We start from the raw sequence: 22,333 nt of genomic DNA on the forward strand, positions 1-22,333 counted from the left end.
TGGATTTCCTTGCAATTCTTTACTGTTGGCTCTTAGCAGAGTTTTATGGAGAATGTCAGCTGAAGGGAAACCTGAAGTTTACTAACTAGGGAGAGCAACTGGAAGTGACCTAACTAGTATGAAATAGATTGCAAGTAGCAATTGTTTGCAACTCCTTGAAATGCTAACATTAAATGAATTATCTATCGAGCAGGAGAAAGACTGGTCAGGAAAAGTAAAGTTGATCCCTTGAAATGTTTGCTGTGGGTTATATTGCTTCTATAATTACACAATGTGTGATACTTTTTGCCGTATGTAACTCTTGTTTTCCTATAATGGTAAGAGATAGTTGAGATAAGCTTTCATCTCCGCAAAACTTGCAGTGCTGAGGTGTGGTGACGGTCTTTCAGCCAACTGCCTTGCTTTTTCTTCCTCCATCAAGTAGCCATCCCAAGTTTAAACGAGTGTTCTCTGGGAGAAATAAGTTTCCCTCAGGAATGACAGAACTATTAAATGAAGGATTTGGGGAAATCATATAAGAAAAGGTGGTGGGAGGGTCATGGGAAAGGTTGCTTGAATCTAATTTATCTGCCCCGACAGGACAAAGTTACAGCATGAGGGATTCTTCACAACCTCCCTCTTTCTCTCAGGCTAGTCTTTGGTCAGCCTTAAATTCTTAAAATTCCACCATCTGACAGAGTGAGTTAAAGGGCAGCTCTTCATCCTGCACTTGAAAAGCACGCTGTCTTTTTCAGTAAGAACACTGGCTCTACGGAAAAGCTTGTTTCTAGTTGCAAATCCTAGAGGCTTGTCACTTTGCCGAGCACAAGGCTCATTCAGCCCACTTACGATGTGGCGTGCTCTCACAGATAACTCCAATTATCGATTTGTCTTTTCTTCTCTCACCCTCTCTCTCTTGCTCTCTTTAAATTTGAGTTTAGCTTTGTGTTTCAAGTAGTAATTATGTCTTTGCTACCTTGTATGTCAGCAAGCAGAGCTGATATGAAGGGAAATGGCAGGTTTTTAAATTGGATTCCCAAATAGAGAAGTAAATAGGTGCAGCTTTGAAGAGGGAAAATGGGGCTGAGTGGAGGAGGTAAAATAGATCTATAGTTAAGACCTACTTGTGCTAAAATTCACCCATGCTAGGACATTCCTACAGTTACATACTTTGGGTCAGGGGCAGGCTCTTTGCTTGGAAAACGCCTAGCATAATTTAGGCATTACCACGTTTCCAACAACACTTAGATGGAAGTAGGCACCTGACAAGGAAGGACTGAGCTTGAACAATTACTTTGACAGAGTTATGAACAACAGGGAGTGGGGTCTTAACCTGGGAAGTACTGGTCTGCTGGAACAATAGCTGTTTATGCCAGCATTGCCTTGGGGGGTGAGAGGGAGGTTAACTTGAGATCCATTATGATAGTTGTTCATTACACGACTGACCCCACCACCACCATCCCTTTTTTTTTAATTGAACTGGACTAACAAAACAGTACTTCAGTATTTCTTTCTTCCTTATTCAGTTTCTGGTGCCTGCGTTGGTTATCACAGAAAATGGAAAGATTACTTTGGTTTTGGAGTATTCATTACCTCTTTTGAACACTATGTCTGCAGTGAATGTGCTCCCACGGCAATAAAAAAATTTCTCTTTGCAAAATAGGGAAACTGAAATGGAGATGTGCTGGAGGGGTCTCGGTGTCTGTTGCAGGATTTTGATTCCTAGTCTGGTGTTCACTCTGCCAGGCCCCTCGCTCCTCTGCTGGGGCACTGTGTGTTCATTGCTGTCATCGACTGCAGCTGCCATGTTGATGAATGGCATGTGGGCAGCACTTCTCAAAGCACCTCCAGGTTGGGTACCTGGAAAATGAGCAATTTGTGGCCTTCAGGAGCAAGCAAGGAGATGGTGACTGAGGAAGAGTGTCTGTTGTGGCACGGACCGGCTGCTGATGTTGTGTTTCAATTTCTGCAGCAAACCGGGGGCAGTCTCTATCAGAGCAAAACACCCCCCATCCCCGCCCTGTTTTCTGCATCATTTTGAAGCAGAGACATCAGTAGCTGTCAGGCTTGTTGGAAGGTGTGAACAGGATCTCTAGCTGTTGTGTGGCTCCTCACTGAAGACTTCACTGTTAGTTTTCTTGGGATCATTATTGTCAGATTATGGTGAATTCAGACAGTCAGCATGATAGCAGCAGGGCTTGTTCTAGCCACAGCATTTCAACAAAGCAGTCACCCTGTGTGTGAGAGTGTTTTAGGAATGAATAACACCCTCTGGGCTGGTGGTAAACACGGGTGGTGAGCATGTCTGCAGTGGCAGGCTTCCATGTGGGAATGCTCCTCAGCTTTTTGTTTTAAGAGGAGTCTGTAAAAACACTGTTTCTCAGCCATCCACGTGCAAGTGAACTTTCAAAAAGTGAGTTGGGGTGTTTGTACACTGAGGTGTGAGGCTGGATTTGTGGGGGGGTTTAAGAAGCTCATGAGTTCACCTTTTCGAACCAGACAAGAAAACACTGAACTTTTATTAGTAAGGTGCATTACTTCCAAATCCATGGGTTAGTATGAAAGCCCCTAGTTTCCTACCCACGTATTTGCCTGTGGAGATGCAATTCTTGGCTAAAATCAGCTGTTTCTAAGTTGCTTACAATTTATGTTAGCAAGGTGTGTTCCAGTATCTATTAGTGACAAGTATTTTGTTAATAACCTCAGTGGTTCTGTTTGAAGTGCTGGTGGGCAAACACAAGCAAAAGAATATACCAGCATTATTAAAACATTAGCAATGTTTTGGAAATTTGATAAAGTTCAGGCTTGTAGAGAAATGCTGAAGAATGAACCTGTTTAAAGAGAGACTATCAAATGGAGCATTTTGTTCAAGTATTGTCCTCTGTATTGTTCTCTGTTGTGGTATTGTGTTATATATGTTTGACTTTGTTGTCAGGTCCTCATTGGGGATCAGGGTCACACTGTGATACAGGTGTAGAACTTATACCATGTTAATAGACAGTTTCTAGCCAACATGTGGCATGTTCTGTGTATTTAAAGCAATAAGGGTTTTCCTTTTCTCCTGTCTCTTTCTGGTTGATGTCCCAGCTATCTGGTCTAGTGGGATTTTCTGTCTTTCTCATCATCGTAGCACTGAGATGAACGTCTTCTATTCTCTATGTCCTGCAGGGTTGCTCGTCTTGTCCCAGGGTAGTCAGCCTGCCATAAACCTTTGCTGTCTGGTCATCTTCTGTAGCCAGCTCATCCACTGCTCTCATTCACAGTCCGCTGCCAGTTCTCATTCCCTTTTTGGTGCAAATCACTTCCCTTTACAGATCATGCATTGCACTCTTACTAACAGTGCACTTATCTGGTCATTACCCCTTTCAGGAGCTTTTTGTGTCCTGTATGCTATGGAAGGGATAAAGGTTGATTGAAAGCTTGTTGAAATGTTTTTGTCACCCACGTCTCCTTTTGGTTTGGATCTCATGTTCTGCTCCATAGCTTTATGGTGGATGAATGTGCCAGATCTAGCATTGTGTGCAGATACAGTGTGAAGCAGGTTTTTAATGTGTGCAGTCAATAATTAAGTGGCTGTGGGTGCTCTGCAGTTGGGGATACATATCATGTTGTGGGAATTCTCTCCTGTGGGTGTACATGGGTTATGCAGGTTGCCTTGAGGCTTTTTCTGGCAAGCCTGGGACCAGATGTGCCTCCTGCTCCTCTTCAGAGGTTTAGCCTGCCCTTCAGGCCATAATCTCCAGTCATTACATTAGTTACTGTCTCCAGGGTTTGACTGGCAGTGCTTTGTTTTCCTACAGTGAATCTTTTATTCTTTCCATGCTATCTTCCTTGGCATCCTGATTTTTTCCACAGCTGTTAGAGCCAAAGTCTGATACAATGTTTATTTATAACTTTATTTATAACCTAAGCCCTAAGTGCAGTCTGGTTGCCCTCTGCTCCATCTTTCAAGCCATGCAGTGCTGCACCACTCCTGTGACTGAGACTGTATATAGCCCTCCAAATGTGGTTTCCCTGGTGCTTTGAATGATGCTAGAATAACTTCCACTAATTTATACTTTCATTGTATATATGAACCCTTAGGACCTGTTTGCCTTGCTTCAGATGGCTGCTGAAACTTGTGCAGCTGGCTTTAACGTACAAGCCACAGTAACTTCCAACTCTGGCCCAGTCACTGTGCAGTTGTGTAAAGCACAGCATGTACTTGATTTGCCTCATTTATTCACACTCTTGAAAGCTAAGCCACATTGCTTTGATACAAGAATTATTTCTAGTGTCTAAAGAATAATTGCCGCAGTTGTGAGCAGGAGACAAGCTAGGCTGTTATTTAATATTTAAGATGGTTTCTATAGTTGTGGAGGCACACCTCTGTTTATTGTGTTCAATCTGAGTCCAGCTTTTTGGTCTTTCCTGAAGAGCTTAGTTGCCATCACTTAATCACATGGTTAATTATGGTGAAGTGTCATCTTTTCAGCAGTGCACAGGGAGCTGCAGGGATTTTAGTCATCTGTAACAGAGTAATAGGTGTCTCAAATAAACACAGTTTTTGGTGATGTCTGTCAAATCCCACATGCAGTTTAGCATCCTTGTTCTCTCCTGACAAGATGCATTTAAAGCACAAATGTGTATGTGCTCCATTGTCAGCTGAGCACGTTCTTCGTGGCATCTGTCTGAAGTGGTACCAGGTATATTGACTTCATCAGCAATCAAGTCCTGAATACTTAGAGGGCAGCTGGAAATAGGAGAAACCACTTCTCTTTTGCATTGTTCTGAAAATACAGTCAGCATTTTGGTATGTTACAAGAAACTGCAACTGTGGCCTGCGCAGACTGCAACCAGAATGCACAGGTTTCACTTCAGGTTGGGTGAGGGAGGAATTAATGCTAAATTCTAAACGACGTAGTCGAGGGAAAGCCATAAATGAGTATTAAGTCAGCTTCTTATGAGCCCCATGGTTGTCTGCCATGTTACCCTGCAGAAACTCTGACTGTAGTTAAAAGGATTTGTAGAAAGCCTAGTTTAACTATGTTGATGTGTGCTTACCAATGCAAAATGGCTTGCAGAGGTTGCAAGGCTTTATTGTGTTAATAATGGATTTCATGCTGATGTAGTTAACGTTGGTGGGACTTTCTGCAGACATATAATAAATGCTGCCGTGATGGGTTGGTTTGATTTAGGTTCATCAGCTACACAGACCTTTAACTCATTTCCCAATTGTGCATTCCTGTCCCTGCTATCCCAAAATGTGTCTTTGCAGGTGGTGTCTTGCTGCTGGTGTAGAGCCTATAATCTTGCTTCGGCTGCACCTGGGGTTTTTTTTCCAATTCAGGACAATTGAGTGGTACCAGGAATTTATTCTTAACATATAATAGGATTTCCACACACAACTTCGTATTTAGTTTCTGTGGAAATAAAGGATGTTCATGTTATTCCACTGCTGTGCTTAGGGAATAGGCTCAGCACATACTGCTGCCTGTGTTGTTAGTTCTGTACTTTGAAGTCTGGATCTTGTGCTGTGCAGTCAGTGCAACTGTTTACTGTCAGGTTTTGATGTATAGGTGCAACTGTACTTGGCACAGTGTAGGAAGTCTTTATTGGGCCAAGAGGTAAACTAAGACAGAGAGGCAAGGAAACCTCACTATGCAAACTCTTAGAGTTGCTTTTGTAAACATAAGTTCGTGATTGTATTTTATTGTCAGAACTGCATCGTGCTTTTCCTCCCATGAGGTATGTAAGGTTATTGCTTCCCATTTGCCACAAAATGGAAAATCCAGTGTAGAGACCTGCTGTTCAGAGGACATGAATTTATATTCCTCATAGCAGCTTCTATACAATTACTAAAACACATGTTGGAGTGGGCTTTACATGGTGTGGTGTCAGCCTTGAAGTCCTGTGTTACAGTCATTTCCCTGCCCTCTGACCAAAGTGAGCATTCAGGGAAAACTTGCTCCATGGGAGAGAAGAAAATTCTTTACTCTGCTGAACGCCAATTTAAAGTAATAAGAGGAAACATAGTGTTTTAAGGTTTTCTTATATCAAGGTATTCTTGGTCGGAATTGGCTATGAATTAAAACTAATGTTTTTCCTTCAAAAATTTCCTTCTAGGAATTATTCCTTCTATGTGCTTGACAACCACAATCTTCAGCAGCTGTGGGACTGGAACCATCATAACTTGACGATCAAGGAGGGGAAAATGTACTTTGCGTTTAATCCTAAATTGTGTGTTTCTGAGATTTACCGTATGGAGGAAGTTTCAGGAACCAAGGGACGACAGAGCAAAGGAGATATAAATCCAAGGAACAATGGGGAGAGAGCCTCTTGTAAGTAAACAAACAAAAAGAATTTCGAGGCAAACTGCATAGGAGGGTGTCACAAAAAAACCCAACCCAACACACTGCCATGTTGCTGACCATTACAATATTTAGAGTTTAGAAATTAAGTAGGCTTTCAGTCATTCTACTTGTTCGGTTTCTAAAATGTAGCTGTGAAGGTATGTTTGCATGTATGGAAAATTGTGTGGTTATATAGTCACTCTCTCATCTGTAAAAAAAGTTTGATGAAGATGACTGCTTTCCAGATACCATTTTTTGTGACAGCAGCATCATATGACAATAGGAACATACCCGGGAAATGAGAAATAAAATTCAGTGTTTTGGTATATCCAATGAGGAGCAGTTTCTCTGTTTCCTTTGCAAGTGTACATCATTATAGGTATTTTCCTTTCTCGGATATCTACTCTTTCTTGATACTAAGGAAGCTGCTGAATAACATTTCCAGAGACACCAAAACAAAGTTTATTATGTTCATGCTTCTTTTCAGCTCCTGCCAAATATTGTATCTTGTTGCTAGAAATGCTTGTTGTAAACTCAGTTTTCTGTGCTTTATTTTCAAATTATTTGCTTTTGAATTGAGAACACTTTTTAGTCTTCTACAGTATTCCTAAACGTCAGTGTCTCTGCATTTAATTTTGGATTCTGCAATGGTCAAAGTTATTGGAAAGTCCTCTTTTGGCTTCGGTGGTCTGCACATCAGGTCTCCAGGTGTAACCAACACATGTAAAAGCAATCTCTCATCTAGGAATTAAGGTGACAGAATGCTTACAAATTTGACCTCAATACTCAAACTCTTAGAACTGACAATGCATTTTTCTTTGGTCTTTGTGGTGTTCTTGGAGCTGAGTAAATTAAAATGGATCTTGTGTATAAGTCAAGTCCCCTTGTTCTGGATGGTGTTTACAAAAGTAGGACATGTACTCTGCTGAATGTCTCTTTAGGCACAATGCATAAATGCAGATGGCATAGATCCTTGTTGTAAGCACACTCCATTCTTTGCACATTCAATAGAGCAAAGGCTTGCAGTCCTGGAGGAGTTACAGACACACAGCCAGTCCTTACTACCACTGAGGCTAGTGCCAGCCACTGCCTGTTTTTTTCAAAACCATTACAGAAAGCTTTCTGACTCTGAGAAGGGGAAAAGAATCAACAAAAGCTAAACTGCCTTTGAAAAGATAGCACCAATAGTGCCAGTGTACATGAGGGTGAAAACCCCTTTATTTTCAGAGACTTCTATGGAACATTAGAAACTAAGTCACAGTAGACACTTAGAACACAATTTTTTCATCCAAGAATTAAGTTTTTAAAATGCTTTTTTTTTTTGGATCGGAAAGCTCAGTGAGTTGGTAGTGGGAAGCCATTCACTTCAAAACTGCCAGTTTCCATCCAGCTCTGTTCAGAAGAGTAGCTGGAAGCTGCTGCCATCAAATGGTTGTGCTGTATATGAAGTGAGTTTTGGAGTTCTTGGTCCAGCCTCTCATGAATAGGAATGTAAACTCCTTTGTCCTTTCCATATTGTCCGTTCCCCAGAAAAACAAACTGTAGTTGTCAAAAGTTGTCCTGGAAAGTGAGAACACACAGGCCAGTTACTGCTCTGCACGTACATTGGGAGTTGGATGATGAACTTAGTGCTTCTAAACCAGTCCTGTGAATAAACAGGACTTCATTCCTCACTCAGGGAGAGTCTGAAGTAGTTTTCAAGAGCTTTCTGATGATGCATTACAAGAAAATCTGCTTCAGAAAAAATAATAAGTAGCTCCAGCATATTCTAAAATGATTGCCAAGGTCACTGCTTGCCCTTAAGCACTCAAATGTAGTAGGATGAAATATGAAGCTCTACAGAGACAAAGGCTGTTGGTGTACTGTGGTATCATAGGCACTACTGGAAAGGCTAGTTAGCTAAAACTGATACTGAAGAAATAGCAAAAACTAATAGGCGATGTGATGCTAACTCTGTCATGTCCTGTCCTTTTGTATTGCAGGTGAAAGCCACATTCTGCATTTTGTTTCCAACACTACACTCAAAAATAGGATTAAACTAACATGGGAACGGTATCGCCCTCCAGATTATAGAGATCTCATTAGCTTCACTGTTTACTACAAAGAAGCGTAAGTAGATGTCGTCAGAGGCTAATCAGGGCAGTCCAAGAGATAGTAGACAATTCTACTCTGACTGTTGGATATCTCATCCAGTTTACATGTTTCATCCTCAAATCCTGCTTTTGTTCAAATTCTTTTCTTGGTGGAACACAACCCCCCTTTAAAAAGAGTATTGTTTTGATTGAAGCCTACAAATGAATTCCAAATCCATCAGGAAGTTTCAAATTTGGGGGGGGGGGGGGAAGATGGATGGCTTGGCTGTTCTCAGGGGCCTAATGTGGAGCTCTTTGTAAGTCATGTCATGTTTACCAAGATCTTTTGCTTCTCTAGTCATGGTATTGACTAGAGAGCATCACAGCTCAGGAGTTTGCCCTATCACCTTGATGACTTGTCTACTCAGGGTTTGGGTTATTTAGATTAGCTAGCATTGGTAGTTTTCTGTATTAGTGTCTCTTGATAATGAAGGAGTGGTGCAGTTACTGGAGACACCCTAATTTCTTGGGAGGTGTCTCTGCCTTTGCACATCCTTCTAGTGTCTCATTTAAAATAGTAAAAAATACAAATAAGCACACTAATAACTCTCCAAGCAGTTTGGAGGTGTGAAAGGGAGGTTCAAAATGTTGATAATGACATTCTGCGAGACACAGAAGCACAAACTGTTAATGTCCAGTATGGCTTGAAAGAGAATATCATTGTGACGGTGTACTATCACGCAATAAACTTAGCGCTGATAAGTCTATAGTAATTAATAACAAGAACAGTACTTTATATGCTCTTGTGCCGGTGTTGTAACTTACAAAAAGTACAACTATGTGACTACATAAGTGTGTATTGTGTGGAAATAAAATGGGAAAAAAAGCCTGTTGGATTGGTCAAGGCCAGTCATGGAAGCTTGGGTTCTTTATGGTAAAAAGCTCAGCCACTGTCAATAACTGTTTTGAGTTGCTTCTGTTTCATTTATGCTTAGCTAAAGTCTAAATATGTCTGAAGCATTTCAGTGTCTGTTTTGGATAAAAAAGATAAACATAGTGTTTTCTTGGAGAAATTTACCTTATTACTAGTGACTGAAGGGAAGACCTGCAGCTAAAGCTGAACTCTGAGTTTTGTAGTGCTTAGAAATAAATAAGAATTTTATTCTGTTTTATTCTGCTATGGAAAACAAGTAAGCTTTATTTGTTTCATTGAGCAACATTGAATTGAGGCACTCTCATAAATACATGATAATTTTTAGGAGAAAATATTTGTACTGTTTTTTTCTTTTAATATTTCAGACCATTCAAAAATGTGACAGAGTATGATGGACAAGATGCCTGTGGCTCCAATAGCTGGAACATGGTTGATGTTGACCTGCCACCAAATAAAGAGAACAATCCTGGAATTCTACTGCAGGGACTGAAACCTTGGACTCAATATGCCATTTATGTGAAGGCTGTTACCCTCACAATGATGGAAAACCATCATATTCATGGAGCAAAAAGTGAAATTGTATATATACGAACCAATGCTGCAGGTGAGATCCTAGGCTCTTGGGTAAGAGGTTGGTAACACTGCAGGTATGCTACTGTATTATTATGTGATTTCTGTTGTTAATACAGAAATTGAATTTATGTGCAGATGACATGCATAATGCTAGAAAGTTTCAGTAATTATGAAAGCAACGTTAAGATTCGAATTAAAACTCCGTAGTTGCTCAGACATTATTTTTGTTGGGAACTATGGGAGTTTTTTGGAGTTAGGATTTTGGACTTTGTTCCATTGGTGAAGGTGAATTTAAGTACAGCTTTGGATTGGGACTGTACGTGGTTGCAGTTGAACCCTTAATAACTGTTGTTGGTGTGGCATAAGTAGGAAATCTTTTATTTGAAATAGGATGGTGTTTTTTCTTGCAGTGTAGAAATAGATTGGGATTCATTTTGAAAGCCTGCGTTGAAATACATTGTAGAATGCTCTAGACTTAAATACCACCTTTTTCTCTTTTTCTTCTTTCCTTTCCAGTGCCATCCATTCCCTTGGATGTTATTTCAGCATCCAACTCCTCATCCCAACTGATTGTGAAATGGAATCCTCCCTCTCTTCCCAATGGCAACCTCTCATACTACATCGTACGATGGCAGCAGCAACCTCAGGACAGTTACCTTTACAGACACAATTACTGTTCCAAAGGTAGGAAAATGAAACGCGGTTGTGTTGAAATGCCTGTGACTCTTCCCTGCCAGTGCACCTTATTGACAAGAGCTAAAGCCTGTGCCCTGCTTCACAACTCTTTTGTGAATAACAGCAAGTAGAAGGGGGTAGGTAAACATGGATTGTTGCTGTATTCATAATATGGAGAGAAAAGAAACAAGTTGCCTCTGTTCTTTTCTTTTAAGATAAAGTCCCTATTCGAAGATATGCTGATGGGACCATTGATACAGAAGAAGCTACTGAACCCACCAAGCCAGAGGGCTGTGGGGGAGAAAAAGGACCTTGTTGTGCTTGTCCCAAGACAGAGGCAGAAAAGCAAGCTGAGAAGGAGGAAGCAGAGTACCGGAAAGTCTTTGAGAACTTCCTTCATAATTCCATCTTTGTCCCCAGGTGATGGATTTTGGACACTTTCTCTTTGCAAGTGGGGCTAAATTTTATTTTTTACCATTTCGTAGAGCTGAGGCTTCCTGGATGTGAAAGCATACGTAGATAACATCTGAGACACATAAACGTTGCCTTTCCTTTTATGTGAGACAGTCCGTAGCCTTTGCAGTTTCTCTTATTCACTAATTTTCATCTCTTTCTCTTAATTTTAGCTAGTAGCAAGGGTTCTTACCTACATTGTTCAAGGACTTTAGTGATGGTTTCTTTTCAGAGTCGAGTCACTTGAGGAGCTCATTGTCTGTAAGGGTTTCAGAGATGAGCAACATGTGCCAAACATAGGGTTTCAGATGTGATCTTTCTCTAAATAGCCATTTAAGTGCTTGTGTTCCTAATCTGAAGATTTATTTTCCTTTGAAATTGAGGGCATAGTCACCTTGCAGAATTGAAACTGGTCTTCCTTTCTCATTGCACTAATTGCAAAGGCATATCGGTCTGTGCTGCAGAGAAATATTAAATATGCCCACTCTTCCATTATAAACACTACTGCTTACACATTAAGTGGAATAGTAACGATTTTGTGCTGCAACATAGAGTAGATACTACTAAATTAATTGGTGATTTTGATCCTTGAGTTTCCAATTTATCCTTCATGTAAGCTGTTCTTATTTTAGATAATTGGATCCTGGGCCTAGCACACAGTGTATTGCTGTTATGTTACAGTCTATAAGCAATCAGATTTCAATCATGCATGTTATCTCATTGTCTCTCTTGGCAGGTGAAGTTTATGGTGAAGTCCTGTGTTTGAGAGCTCTAAAGTGTGGTATTGCTTCTCATTAAAACTGGTTCATATCACTCTCCACTGTGATTTTTTTGGACCTTTATTCAAGGATGTGTTGGATTGACTTGTTTGGGTTTGGGACTGTGATATGTGCAGAGCTTCTTAGCTTTATCCAAAAAATGAGGGAACTAAATACTGCCATTCTTTGGAAATGCTAAGTATTGTGTCTGAGCTGTGTTTGAGTCACATTTAGCATTTGTGGTTGAACTTGTGCAGTGTTTCCCTACTGATGATGAGAACCATCAGCAAAGATGAGGTAGAGAAGTAACAGCCACCATGAGTGGCCAGGATGTAATTCTTGAGCAATGTGCAGTCTCATAAATGTGATCTGATTTTGGACTTTATGAAATAGCACAGCAAGGAGTTGTGAAAGGCATGTGTCAGGTCTAAATTACTTGAAAGTTTATTGCAAAGGGATTTTTTTATTTCACCAAAGCTTTGTCATTTAAAATGTGTTACCTTCTCCCAAATTTTCTTGCATTCCCCCTTCTCAAAGGAAACTCACAGAACCTTGAACTCAAACAGTAACAAATAAACTGACCAGTTCACAAAGAATTTCCTGAAAGCTTGTGCATTTCCCTTTTTTCTTAACTTACTGACATAAGGTGTGTTTTGTAACAGCAAGGGCAGATAAGGTACAATGTTCAGAAATAGCTGCATAACTTTAAAGAGACTGTATGTCAGGGAAATTAAAGATTATGAGCTAGTGAGACGTCTCCGTGGGACAAATCCAAGCAGCTTGTTACTTGCTGATGTCTATTTTTTTTTCCGCTTTCCCAAGGGAGAAATTAATTAATGTGTTAATGCAAGCCTCAATAGTAGTATTTGTTTCCAGTGTTCTACCTGTCTCCAGGATATTATGAAAGAGATGCAGCATGTAATACAGCGTGAAAATATTTGACTGGGTGGTTTTAAGGCGGTTTAAAAAGCCTGTTGATCTAATCTTGTGTGCAACTTCTGGATGACCCCATGTGTATTAATGCAGGGGTGAGGTAGATTTCAGACATTAGGACTCTGGCTAGTCTTGAGACACTCAAAAGCACAGGAGGATGAGTTATTCTTCAAGGTTTTTGGTTCTCTAATGAGCAGGATGAGACGGGCTCTGTGTGTAGTAGAAGGTATCTGAGAAATAACATTAAAAGTGCCATAAAGTGTGAGAACAGTTAGCTTTTATGTTAAATGACCCACATTTTTTTCTTCTTTTTAATTTCAGATTGATTTAATTTTTTATAGTGTTATTTTTAATTTTTCTCTTGCATTTCTCTTCCTTCCTCTCCTTTAACAGAATAGGTGAACTTTCATGTTTTATGTCTAGACTTTCCCTTATTTCCTTGGATGGTTGTTTTTTGTCTTTATCTATGCCTTTCATGAAAGCAGGAAGCCACTTGACCAAAAAGTGATGGTGTCAAATCTCTTGATGTTTTAATCATGTTTGCCTTGTGGTTATCCTGCAGGTCTTTTGCTCTTCCTGATATAACTGTAGTTTTCACCAACAAGTTTTGTGTTGCTTTCTCTTTATCTTTTTCCCCAAAGGCAAGGTAGGACTGTACTTCCTACACTGCTGGGCCCGCCCCCCCCCCCCCCCCCCCCCAAGAGTTGAAACTTCATGCATCCCATAAAAGTAGTGATAAAGTCATGCCTTTTGGGTTCTTGCATTGGCACATGCTTTTGTGGTTGATTGAAAATGAACTTTTTGTTTTCACTGCTTTTATCACAAAATCTGTAAAAATGTTCACCAGTTCAGTGCTAGGCATCCTGTGTGCTTTTAGTGGTTCGAAAGTTTCTTCCTTCCACTGAGTTAAAGCAGTATGTGAATACTCATCCTAAGCAAGGTGAATAGCTTTAGTAACTTCCATAAATACCGGTGTAGAGGAGGCGCAAGTGCTTACATCTATGAAATTCCCCCGTGCTCCACTGACAAGTTTAGACATTCACTTGTATGTTGCTTAAAACAATTTCTTGGTAACTTAGGAAGTTTTTTCCTTGTCTTTGTATATTTCTGTGCTGTGGTTTACACGACATCTGAAAGTGTCAAAATGACTACTCAAGACATAGTAAAAGGATTTTGGAAAATTTTGTAGTGAACTCCTAAAAAAAAAAAAAAATCATCCAACCTCTGCCAGAAGATTTCAAAACCGAGTCAGTCTGGTTTTGGCGCTCTCTGCAGCATGCTGTTTTGTGGCTGAATGTACTAAGACGGTATATTTGACAGTGAATTAACTTCTCCTGTTGAGTCATCTTTCTTCCTGTTGTGTGTTTGAGGGAGGCCTTATTTGCCTGGTTCGTAACTCTGATCAAAATGTGTTAGACTGTCTGATTGAAATGTGTTAGACTTCACCTTTGCCCTTGATAACTGTTGCACTGACCAGGTGCTAAATGGGCCTTGGCTAAGTGATTTCAGGTGGGGTAGGTTTCAAGCCAAAACTGTTTGTGTAGTGTGACTCTTCTTACATTCTTCTTTAACTCCCCTGGTGCATTGCTTTCCAGGTGTGAGCAGTCCTGCAAATTTTGGAGACTAGGAGAGCAGGAGCTGGAAAAGCCAGCTTGCCCTATGTAGTTAGTGGTCCTCTGCAAAAGAGCCTTGGATCTGACACAAGACCAAGTGACAAGTCTAACGTGTAGCAGTCGTGTTGGTTAGTGAATACCATCCAAATGTTTATAAGAGTTTTTTCATATTGATGCTTGTACTGATACTCAAGCCTGTCCACTACAACAGTTTCTTAGACTTGAGAAAGCAGTAGGGTTGCTGTAAACCCTCAGGTTTTTAACTCTGCTTAAATTTCATATAGATGCCTGTAAGGCAGAGCTAAGTTGCTTGGTGAACTCTGCTATACACAGTATTTGTACTGTGTTTTCTGATGTAGGAAGATTGTTTCTTTGCAGAGCTTTTGTTGGGGTGAGAGAACTGGAGATATTACCACACATTAATGTTGGTTAACATTCATGATCTTCAGCTGCCTTCCAAGGTTTCTTTTCTCAGTGCAACACATTCAGAGTTCTGTAATTTCATTGCAACTGAAAAGAAAATTAAGCCTACTGAGAGTTAGCTTTGCTAATCCAGCAAACTTCAAAATGTTTTTTTCCCCTAACCTTTTCAACCTTTAACATCTGATTTTTATTTTAAGCATCAACATTACTGTCATTAAATACAAATCTAGGATGCTTATTGAATAACAATGAAGCCATTCTTGTTATTTGGTTTATTGTGTGAGGTCAGAATTTTGCACGTTTATCTTGGGGCGCAGTGTGAGCTTCAGAGTTTTGATTGGTTTCTGACCAAAAGAGAGATTAATAGGATGTGCTGACATGCTGCAGGTTCAGATTAAGAGAAAGCTTTCGTCTTGTTTTGCAGTTTCCTTTATTCAGCTTTTTTAATAGCAGAGTTACCTATTTTACTGGGGTTTTCTTCACAGTTTTCCTGGAGCTGGAGAAAAAGTGGATTTTCTCGAAAGAGACCTTTTCTATACCTGTCTGTTTGCCCCACAGACCCGATCGGAAGCGGAGAGATGTGTTCCGAATCGCAAATGCCACTTTGGCTACTCGAAACAGGAATGCGACTGGGACAGATCACTTCACCAATGTTTCTGATGCAGAGGAGAGTGAGGTGGAATACCCGTTCTTTGAGACCAAAGTGGATGGCAAGGAGAGAACTGTGATCTCCCATCTCCAGCCTTTTACTCTTTACCGCATTGATATTCACAGCTGCAACCATGAAGCTGACACACTTGGTTGCAGCGCTTCCAACTTTGTCTTTGCAAGAACGATGCCTTCAGGTATGCCCTCACAAGTATAAAGCTTTGTTTTGTTTTATGGGGAGAGATCAGTCTCAGGGAGGACAAACTCTCCAAAAACAGTTAGAAAAACATTGGGATATAATAAATTATATGCAAGAAAACAAATTGGAAGTGTATAAAGATCTGTTACAGTAGTTGAATGTCCTTGCCTGGTCTCTTGTGTGTACTGCGTGATACGTATTGAGTCTGTCCTGTGACCTGGAGAAAGGTAGAGGTGCGTGCATTGACTACCAAGATAATTATGAGAGAATCCATTTCCCAGTGATATAGGTGAGACCCACAGACATGGTGGGTTGAAAGGTTTTATTCTTCAGTTCCCTGTATGCTGAATGGAGAGGGGGGAACATTTCTCTGCTAATGTTTAGTTTTGCTGTGTTCACTCTGAACTGTTTGCAGATGTTAGTTTTGCTGGTGGGAATGTTTGTCAAATGTTTCTTCTGTCACAGAATGACCATGCATTTGTCCAGCCTGGAAACAGGAGGATTATTGTGTTGCTTTGTACCCAATCGCCAGCATCTAGAGTACTTCAAATAGGAAGCATTGAATGCTGTACTCATATTTGGGACTTTTACAGATTGTACTTCTTCTGAGAAGAATAGAGATGATTTTAGTGCAAGCTCATATGCATCCAGCAAAGAGCTTCTGACTCCAGCAGATGTTTGGGAATATTTGATGCAGAATGGTAGCAATTTTGTTTTGTTTCTGGAAGGAGAGACTATTATAATCCAGATCCAGCTGTGTCAGTAAAAAAGCAAAAAGTATTGCTTATTTCAAGGAAATAAGGAAATCTGTGAGATCAGGGAAAAGGAAGTAAGTGTTCCCAGATTTTTAGCACATGGCTTTGAAAATTACAGGCTAAACAATTCTGTTTTCTTCTAAACCTAACAACTGTATTTTTGAAAAAGTGGTCTTTTTTCTTTGACTGAAACAGTCTTCATATTCCTGTTAAGTTTTGAATAAGACATAAAATTATCAGGAATGAAATAGGGATAAAGCAGTTCCTGAATTGCGGATGAGACTTGGTTTTAAACTGCGACAGATTTCCTAAGACTGGCTTTTTTAGGAAAGGGATGTCAGTGGGGCAGATTTTATGTGTTTACAGCCATTTGCAGACAGGTTGCTGTTCACAGCCATTTGGTGGGAATAGCTGTCTGCACCGTTTTGGTGTAGTGGAAAGTTTGGAAGGAAGAACCAGATGCTGATAAACAGGTTTTTTGGCACACAGTGCACAGTGACTAACACAGAGCCCATACCTGGCAAAGCTGTATACACTGCACTGTTGTTCAGGCAACCAGCAGTTCAGACTCCGCTAGTCTCTCCAACAAGCCTCTGGCCAATGCATTTTGTTCTCTGGATCTTTGAATAGCACTTACTGCAATGCTTTGATACCTAAAGAATAGTGTGAACCATTCATTTTCCTCAATTGTTGCATAAGTTCCTGTTTCAGTAATAAGTGGTGTTCTCACATCACTTGTAAATATTTTACAGAGGGAGCAGATAACATTCCAGGAACGGTAGCATGGGAAGCAAAAGAAGAAAATACTGTCTACCTGAAGTGGTTAGAGCCTGCAAATCCAAATGGGCTGATACTAATGTATGAAATCAAATACGGGCAGCATGGAGAGGTGAGGATTTGACATTTCTCTGTTAAGAGTTACTGCTTGTAACTAATTTATACACAAAATGGGATCTTTCTTAACATGCTTCTGTGCAGTGCTGCAGACCCAAGATAGAAATTGTGATTTCAAACACCCAGCACCAACCAGCATGCCATTCCTTTGTTTTGTTTATTTTGACAGTTTTTGAATTCCACATACCTCCTTAAGGTGTTTGAAGAAAACCTGATCAGACGGGGCTTTTAGTTATAAAAATTAGCTTATCCTGCAACTATATTGTTTTCTCAAGACTGAAGGAATGTGAAGATATTAACATGAACAGTGAATTGCTTTTTTTCTTTTAGGAAAAGCGTGAATGTGTTTCCAGACAGGAATACAAGAAACTTGGAGGAGCTAAACTAACTCATCTGAACCCTGGAAACTATTCTGCTAGAGTTCAGGCCACTTCGTTAGCTGGGAACGGGTCATGGACTGAGCCAGTCTCTTTCTATGTGCAACCCAAATGTAAGATGAATGTTTGTTGGCTGTGTCAAACTGGGGGACTATTGTCTTTTTAATAATTCTTGATGTTTACATATGTAACTGGGCGTATGAGCCTCTTGCCTATTCTCTGAATACTTCTCTTACTTGCTGATGCTTCTTTGTGAACTCTTCTCTCTTCCATTTTCTTGGCAAGTGTTGACAACCAGGAGGTGTATCTGAGGTGTGGTCCTTTTCTTGCATGCATTGTATATAGATATGAGAGGTGCAACCAGGTGGTGGGTGTGTAGAACACACTACTGTGGCTTCCTGTGATGTACAGCTATGCAGGGGATGTAATTTTAGCCATAACAATATGGAGTTGGATTGTACAAAATCTGTGGCAATAAGGCAAACCTGCTTTAAATTGCAAAATAATACAAGAAACAAATAATTTGTTTAGATTTTTGGCTGGCAGGTTTTTTTCATATGACCTGTTCTGAGTGATATTTGATAAAGGTAACATCCTGACAAAAGGGTGATGCTGGTCCTGACAATGGGAGTAATTTATATTTTGGAAGAACACCACCATAGTGTCCACAGAGACCCTCCCAAGAACTTCCGCATTTATTTGTAGAGCAGATGTATACACAGAAGACTGGAACTCCATCTGTTATTCCTTTTTGGTTTTCTAATTGCTGGACTTTGAAGAACTTGAAGTAAAGAGCAGTGTGTGTATATTCTGAATATAAGTATAAGCAATTGCAAGGTGAACAAAAGGTGGAAAAAAGGTGAATATGCAAGTGAACAATTACATATTGTTCACTGAAGAGTGCAAGTCCTTAAGCATAACTTGTGAAAACAAACTCCAGACAGACACTGTTCTGTACAAAATTAATGCTTTTCACTGTTTTCTTGTTCCACTCATCTGCAGTTAGGGAGTGTTTCTGAGTACATTTTTCCACATCAGACATGAAAATGAGTACTTTGATTTCTTCCCTGTATGGAAATATACTGAGTGGGTTTTGAATGTTTCTTTGTTAATGGAGATTTTATAGAAACCCTGATACAATTGTTTTCTTGTTGGTTGCAGCAGCAAACTATGGAAACTTCCTGCACTTGATAATTGTGCTCCCTATTGCTTTCCTGCTCATCATTGGGGGATTACTAATAATGCTGTATGTCTTTAACAAAAAAAGGTGAGTTGTGTATGCTTGTGGTTAAAACTGCAGGAGAGGAATTTTTATTTTCAGATCTGTGCCCATGGAGCAAGTTAGAAATTAAAAAGGGAAATGGCATTCAGAGGACTCGAGAAGCTAAAGTAGATTCTGTCTTGTTGGTGTGTAAAAGGAGGTGGTTTAGAGTTACCAGCAAGCATCTGGCTGCTGCTTGAGATATGAAGAGGCTTTTTATTACAGTATCATGTTTGAGAGGGAAGAGGAAGGCTTGTCAGGAACATATCCACTGGGCCAATGATGGCAGACACTGAACCTATATAATCAGAAGATTTGACTGAAATATGGGTCAACATAAATCATAAAAACTTAGTTCTATTTAGGTTAATTTGATTTCTTGCAAATTCTAGAGGTTTTTTGAAGTCTTCCACTTAAAAAATTACGTCCTGGACAGAGCAGTCTAGGGGACTGTTCTATTGATTTGTTTTCCTCAGTTTTGTTTTTTTGTAACTAGTGATTTATTTTTTTTTATTTAATTGAAATACATAATGAGAACTTAATAGAAGTCAGTGCAAATGTTCAGCCTTGCAACTTTCTAGGTATGGAGGTTTTTTATTACACTTACATAAATTAAGCTCATTGAGTATCCCATTATTTCCAGCTCTAATTCATTTGTGCGCAGACAGTAGTACCAGTTCTCCTCAGGCACTCCAGAAAGGGCTTTGTATCTAGTGAAGTACCATACCTGCTTGGCCTTCCCTTGGGCTTTTGTAGGTGAAATGCCTGATAACTCATCCGTCTTTAAACTGTTGTTCTAGCCCACAAGAATGTTTTGTCTTTGATTTTCTGAGGTCTAGTGGATAATTTTATTTTCACAGCCTGCCTCCTGCAAGAGCTCTCACAGTGCCGAATAAATATGTCTAATTCTGAAAATCACCCCAGTAAAATTGAGGGGGGCGGGATGTGTGTGTGTGTGTTTTTAAAATAAAATAATAGAAGCACTTATAAAATAGTTGAATGGAATTCCCCATTAAAAACAATCTTACCCTTTGCTAGAACACTTCTCTCCCACAGTAGAGCAGATGATGTTATAAAGTATGTTCTCAGCCACGTCTCCTGGGTATACCACCATACAGCTGCCTTTCTTAAAGGAAGTTTACCCAGCAGCTAAAAGTACCTTGTGTTTACACTTTTCTGGTGCTGATTTGGTAGAGAGAAGACTGCAGGTTTCCTGGGAAAGTATTCTGGGCTGTTTTCCCATTGATTATGTGAGGTAGAATGAGAACTTGGTTTGTGCTCTTTGAAAAGCTTTCCCCATACAGTAAATAATATTCTGTGTTTGAGCAAATGGTGGAAAAGCTGTAGAAGAAGTGGTCTGAAATTTACTTAAGTTTAAAGATTAAAAAAAAAGAAAAATATTTCAACAGGAACAGTGACAGACTGGGCAATGGAGTACTTTATGCATCTGTGAACCCCGAGTACTTCAGTGCTTCAGACGGTAAGTGTGGCCTTACACTTCTGATGCTTTTACTTTCATATATTCCATTTGTGTCTGACTTTGAAAGGTATGAAACTCTAAAAGGGGTGTTGTAAAACCACTTTCCCTCTTTTTTTTATTAGGACAGCCATGGAATCCATCATTGATAATAAGTAAATGTCACCTGTCTATTGAAACTGGGGAGTTCCTAGAATTTTTCCTGTAGTTTATTCAGCTGAGGCAAATTTGGGTACATTAGTTTCACTTTCAGATTATCATCTGCTCACCCAGTGATGTTTTCACTGGAATGAAGGAAGAATTAATGAATTCATGGTCTTTCATGTTTGCCCTTTTAAGCCCTATTATGACCTATTGGATCAAACCCACTGCTTGTTTCTATGTACTTCTCATGTGGAAAATAGTTAACACTTACAAAAAACAGTACTGTCTCCTCACTTCCCATCCCAATAAAACTCTCCAACAACTTTTCACAGTTAGTCATATGCAGAAATTTTGTGTTAAAATGAGCAGGGATGTTTAATGTAATCCATATTTGGTTTTCTTAGTATCTGGAGTGTAGATAAGCCCATCTTTCTCTAGCTGGCGAAATATTTTTTTAAAGCTGGTTTCAAACTGGTCTAATGTATTTGTGACTGATGTATATACTTGGCAATGACAATGTTTAGAGGTATTAGACTATGGCAGTGTTTAGATCCCAGCTGGTATATTTGTGTTGAGTGTTCTGCTAACAATGAAATAATTGTAGTTCTGAAGTCAGATGTGGGGTTTTGGGGGGACATCTTTAATTTCTTACAATTTTCTGTGGGAGACACAATATGGATAGTGCTCAAGTGTTTAAAACCATCCAGGAAATAAAAATTCTTTAAAAGAAAATTGCTGTTTCTAGAACAGCATGCTTTTTTTGGTTTTGCTTTGTGTATGTCTCTATGATGTTCCTGTACTTCACTATCGCAGGAGGTTGTGCCTGCTAATGGTGTAGATGAACTTCTTGCCAGTTCTTGTGTTGGCTGTCCCTGAACAGCAGCAGGAGCCGAGTGAGCATGGCAGTCCAGGGATCCTCAGCTCTGCATCTCCAGAAAGCCTGTGGGCTGCGATTGCTGTGGAATGGAGAACCCTGGAAATTCAGCTTTCTGGCTAAATGAATTGCTTTAAAAAAATAATACAATACAAAAAGCAACTATGTTCCTACTGGAACCCTACTTGCTAGATAATTAACCGCCGCCCCCCACCCCCGCCCCGAGGTGTGGTTGTCTGTAATGAGCATGTGCCCATACTGTACAGATTATGTACATGTGGAGCTCTTCAAGTGCAGGAGAAAATTAGAATGTCAGGTGAATTTCCTTGAGGTATCAGTTCTTCTATTTATGGTTTAATTTGGTGCTACTGCTGTAGACTTCTTGCTGGAATAGTCTTTCCAAAAGCCTCCAGGAGGCTCATGGGTTTAGCCAGAGAGGCAGCGGACTATTTTACTGTTACTTTTTTCTAGTGGCACCATTAGGGCTGAAGGTCTGTCAATGTTCATGCTATAATCCTCTATTTTTGCATCCTGTCATTTCACCCATCCAGAGCATGTGACACCACTGTCCCCTCCTTTGGTGACTGATAGGCAGCAGCATCAGTGACTACTCAAATGTCTTCTTGCCTGAGGCAGTCGTCCCTCCGGGCAGTCACCTTCTGAGATATCTTTTCTGCCTCAGATCAAAGACTTGCAGCAGCAAGCTCTGCCTTTACTGATGCAACAGTGTGTGTGCAAGTGATCAGAATAGTTTCATGCAAAGAGCCTACTAGATCAGAGAGTCTGCTTCCCTCTAGTCATAAAATCAATCTATTAATAGAGAATACAGCAGACACTAAGCTGATACAGATGATCAAGTATGTTTGATGCTGTCTGAAAGAATTAGAAAAGCAAGGATCCCAAGAAAAGTTCAAGCTAAAGTAATGATTCAGGCCTCTTCTGGCTCTGGTTTTGTGCTT

At 40.0% G+C, this 22,333-nt stretch overlaps 1 protein-coding gene across 4 annotated transcripts in view; it reads left to right on the forward strand.

Moving 5' to 3' along the window:
- The window catches only part of IGF1R (insulin like growth factor 1 receptor), a 192,814-nt gene that overhangs the window by 146,243 nt on the left and 24,238 nt on the right, over positions 1-22,333 (forward strand). For 2 of the 4 annotated variants that reach the window (XM_052809030.1, XM_052809032.1), the window contains exons 6-15: positions 6,085-6,299; positions 8,294-8,420; positions 9,683-9,921; positions 10,407-10,574; positions 10,781-10,985; positions 15,304-15,590; positions 17,100-17,236; positions 17,572-17,731; positions 18,780-18,885; positions 20,289-20,359. In XM_052809030.1, the coding sequence (XP_052664990.1) occupies positions 6,085-6,299; positions 8,294-8,420; positions 9,683-9,921; positions 10,407-10,574; positions 10,781-10,985; positions 15,304-15,590; positions 17,100-17,236; positions 17,572-17,731; positions 18,780-18,885; positions 20,289-20,359 (1,715 nt within the window). The remainder of the gene's footprint in view (positions 1-6,084; positions 6,300-8,293; positions 8,421-9,682; positions 9,922-10,406; positions 10,575-10,780; positions 10,986-15,303; positions 15,591-17,099; positions 17,237-17,571; positions 17,732-18,779; positions 18,886-20,288; positions 20,360-22,333) is intronic. The other 2 variants (XM_052809031.1, XM_052809033.1) reach the window with 1 other exon arrangement.

This window comes from Harpia harpyja, chromosome 14 (assembly GCF_026419915.1).
Source record: "Harpia harpyja isolate bHarHar1 chromosome 14, bHarHar1 primary haplotype, whole genome shotgun sequence".
Lineage (NCBI taxonomy): Eukaryota > Metazoa > Chordata > Aves > Accipitriformes > Accipitridae > Harpia > Harpia harpyja.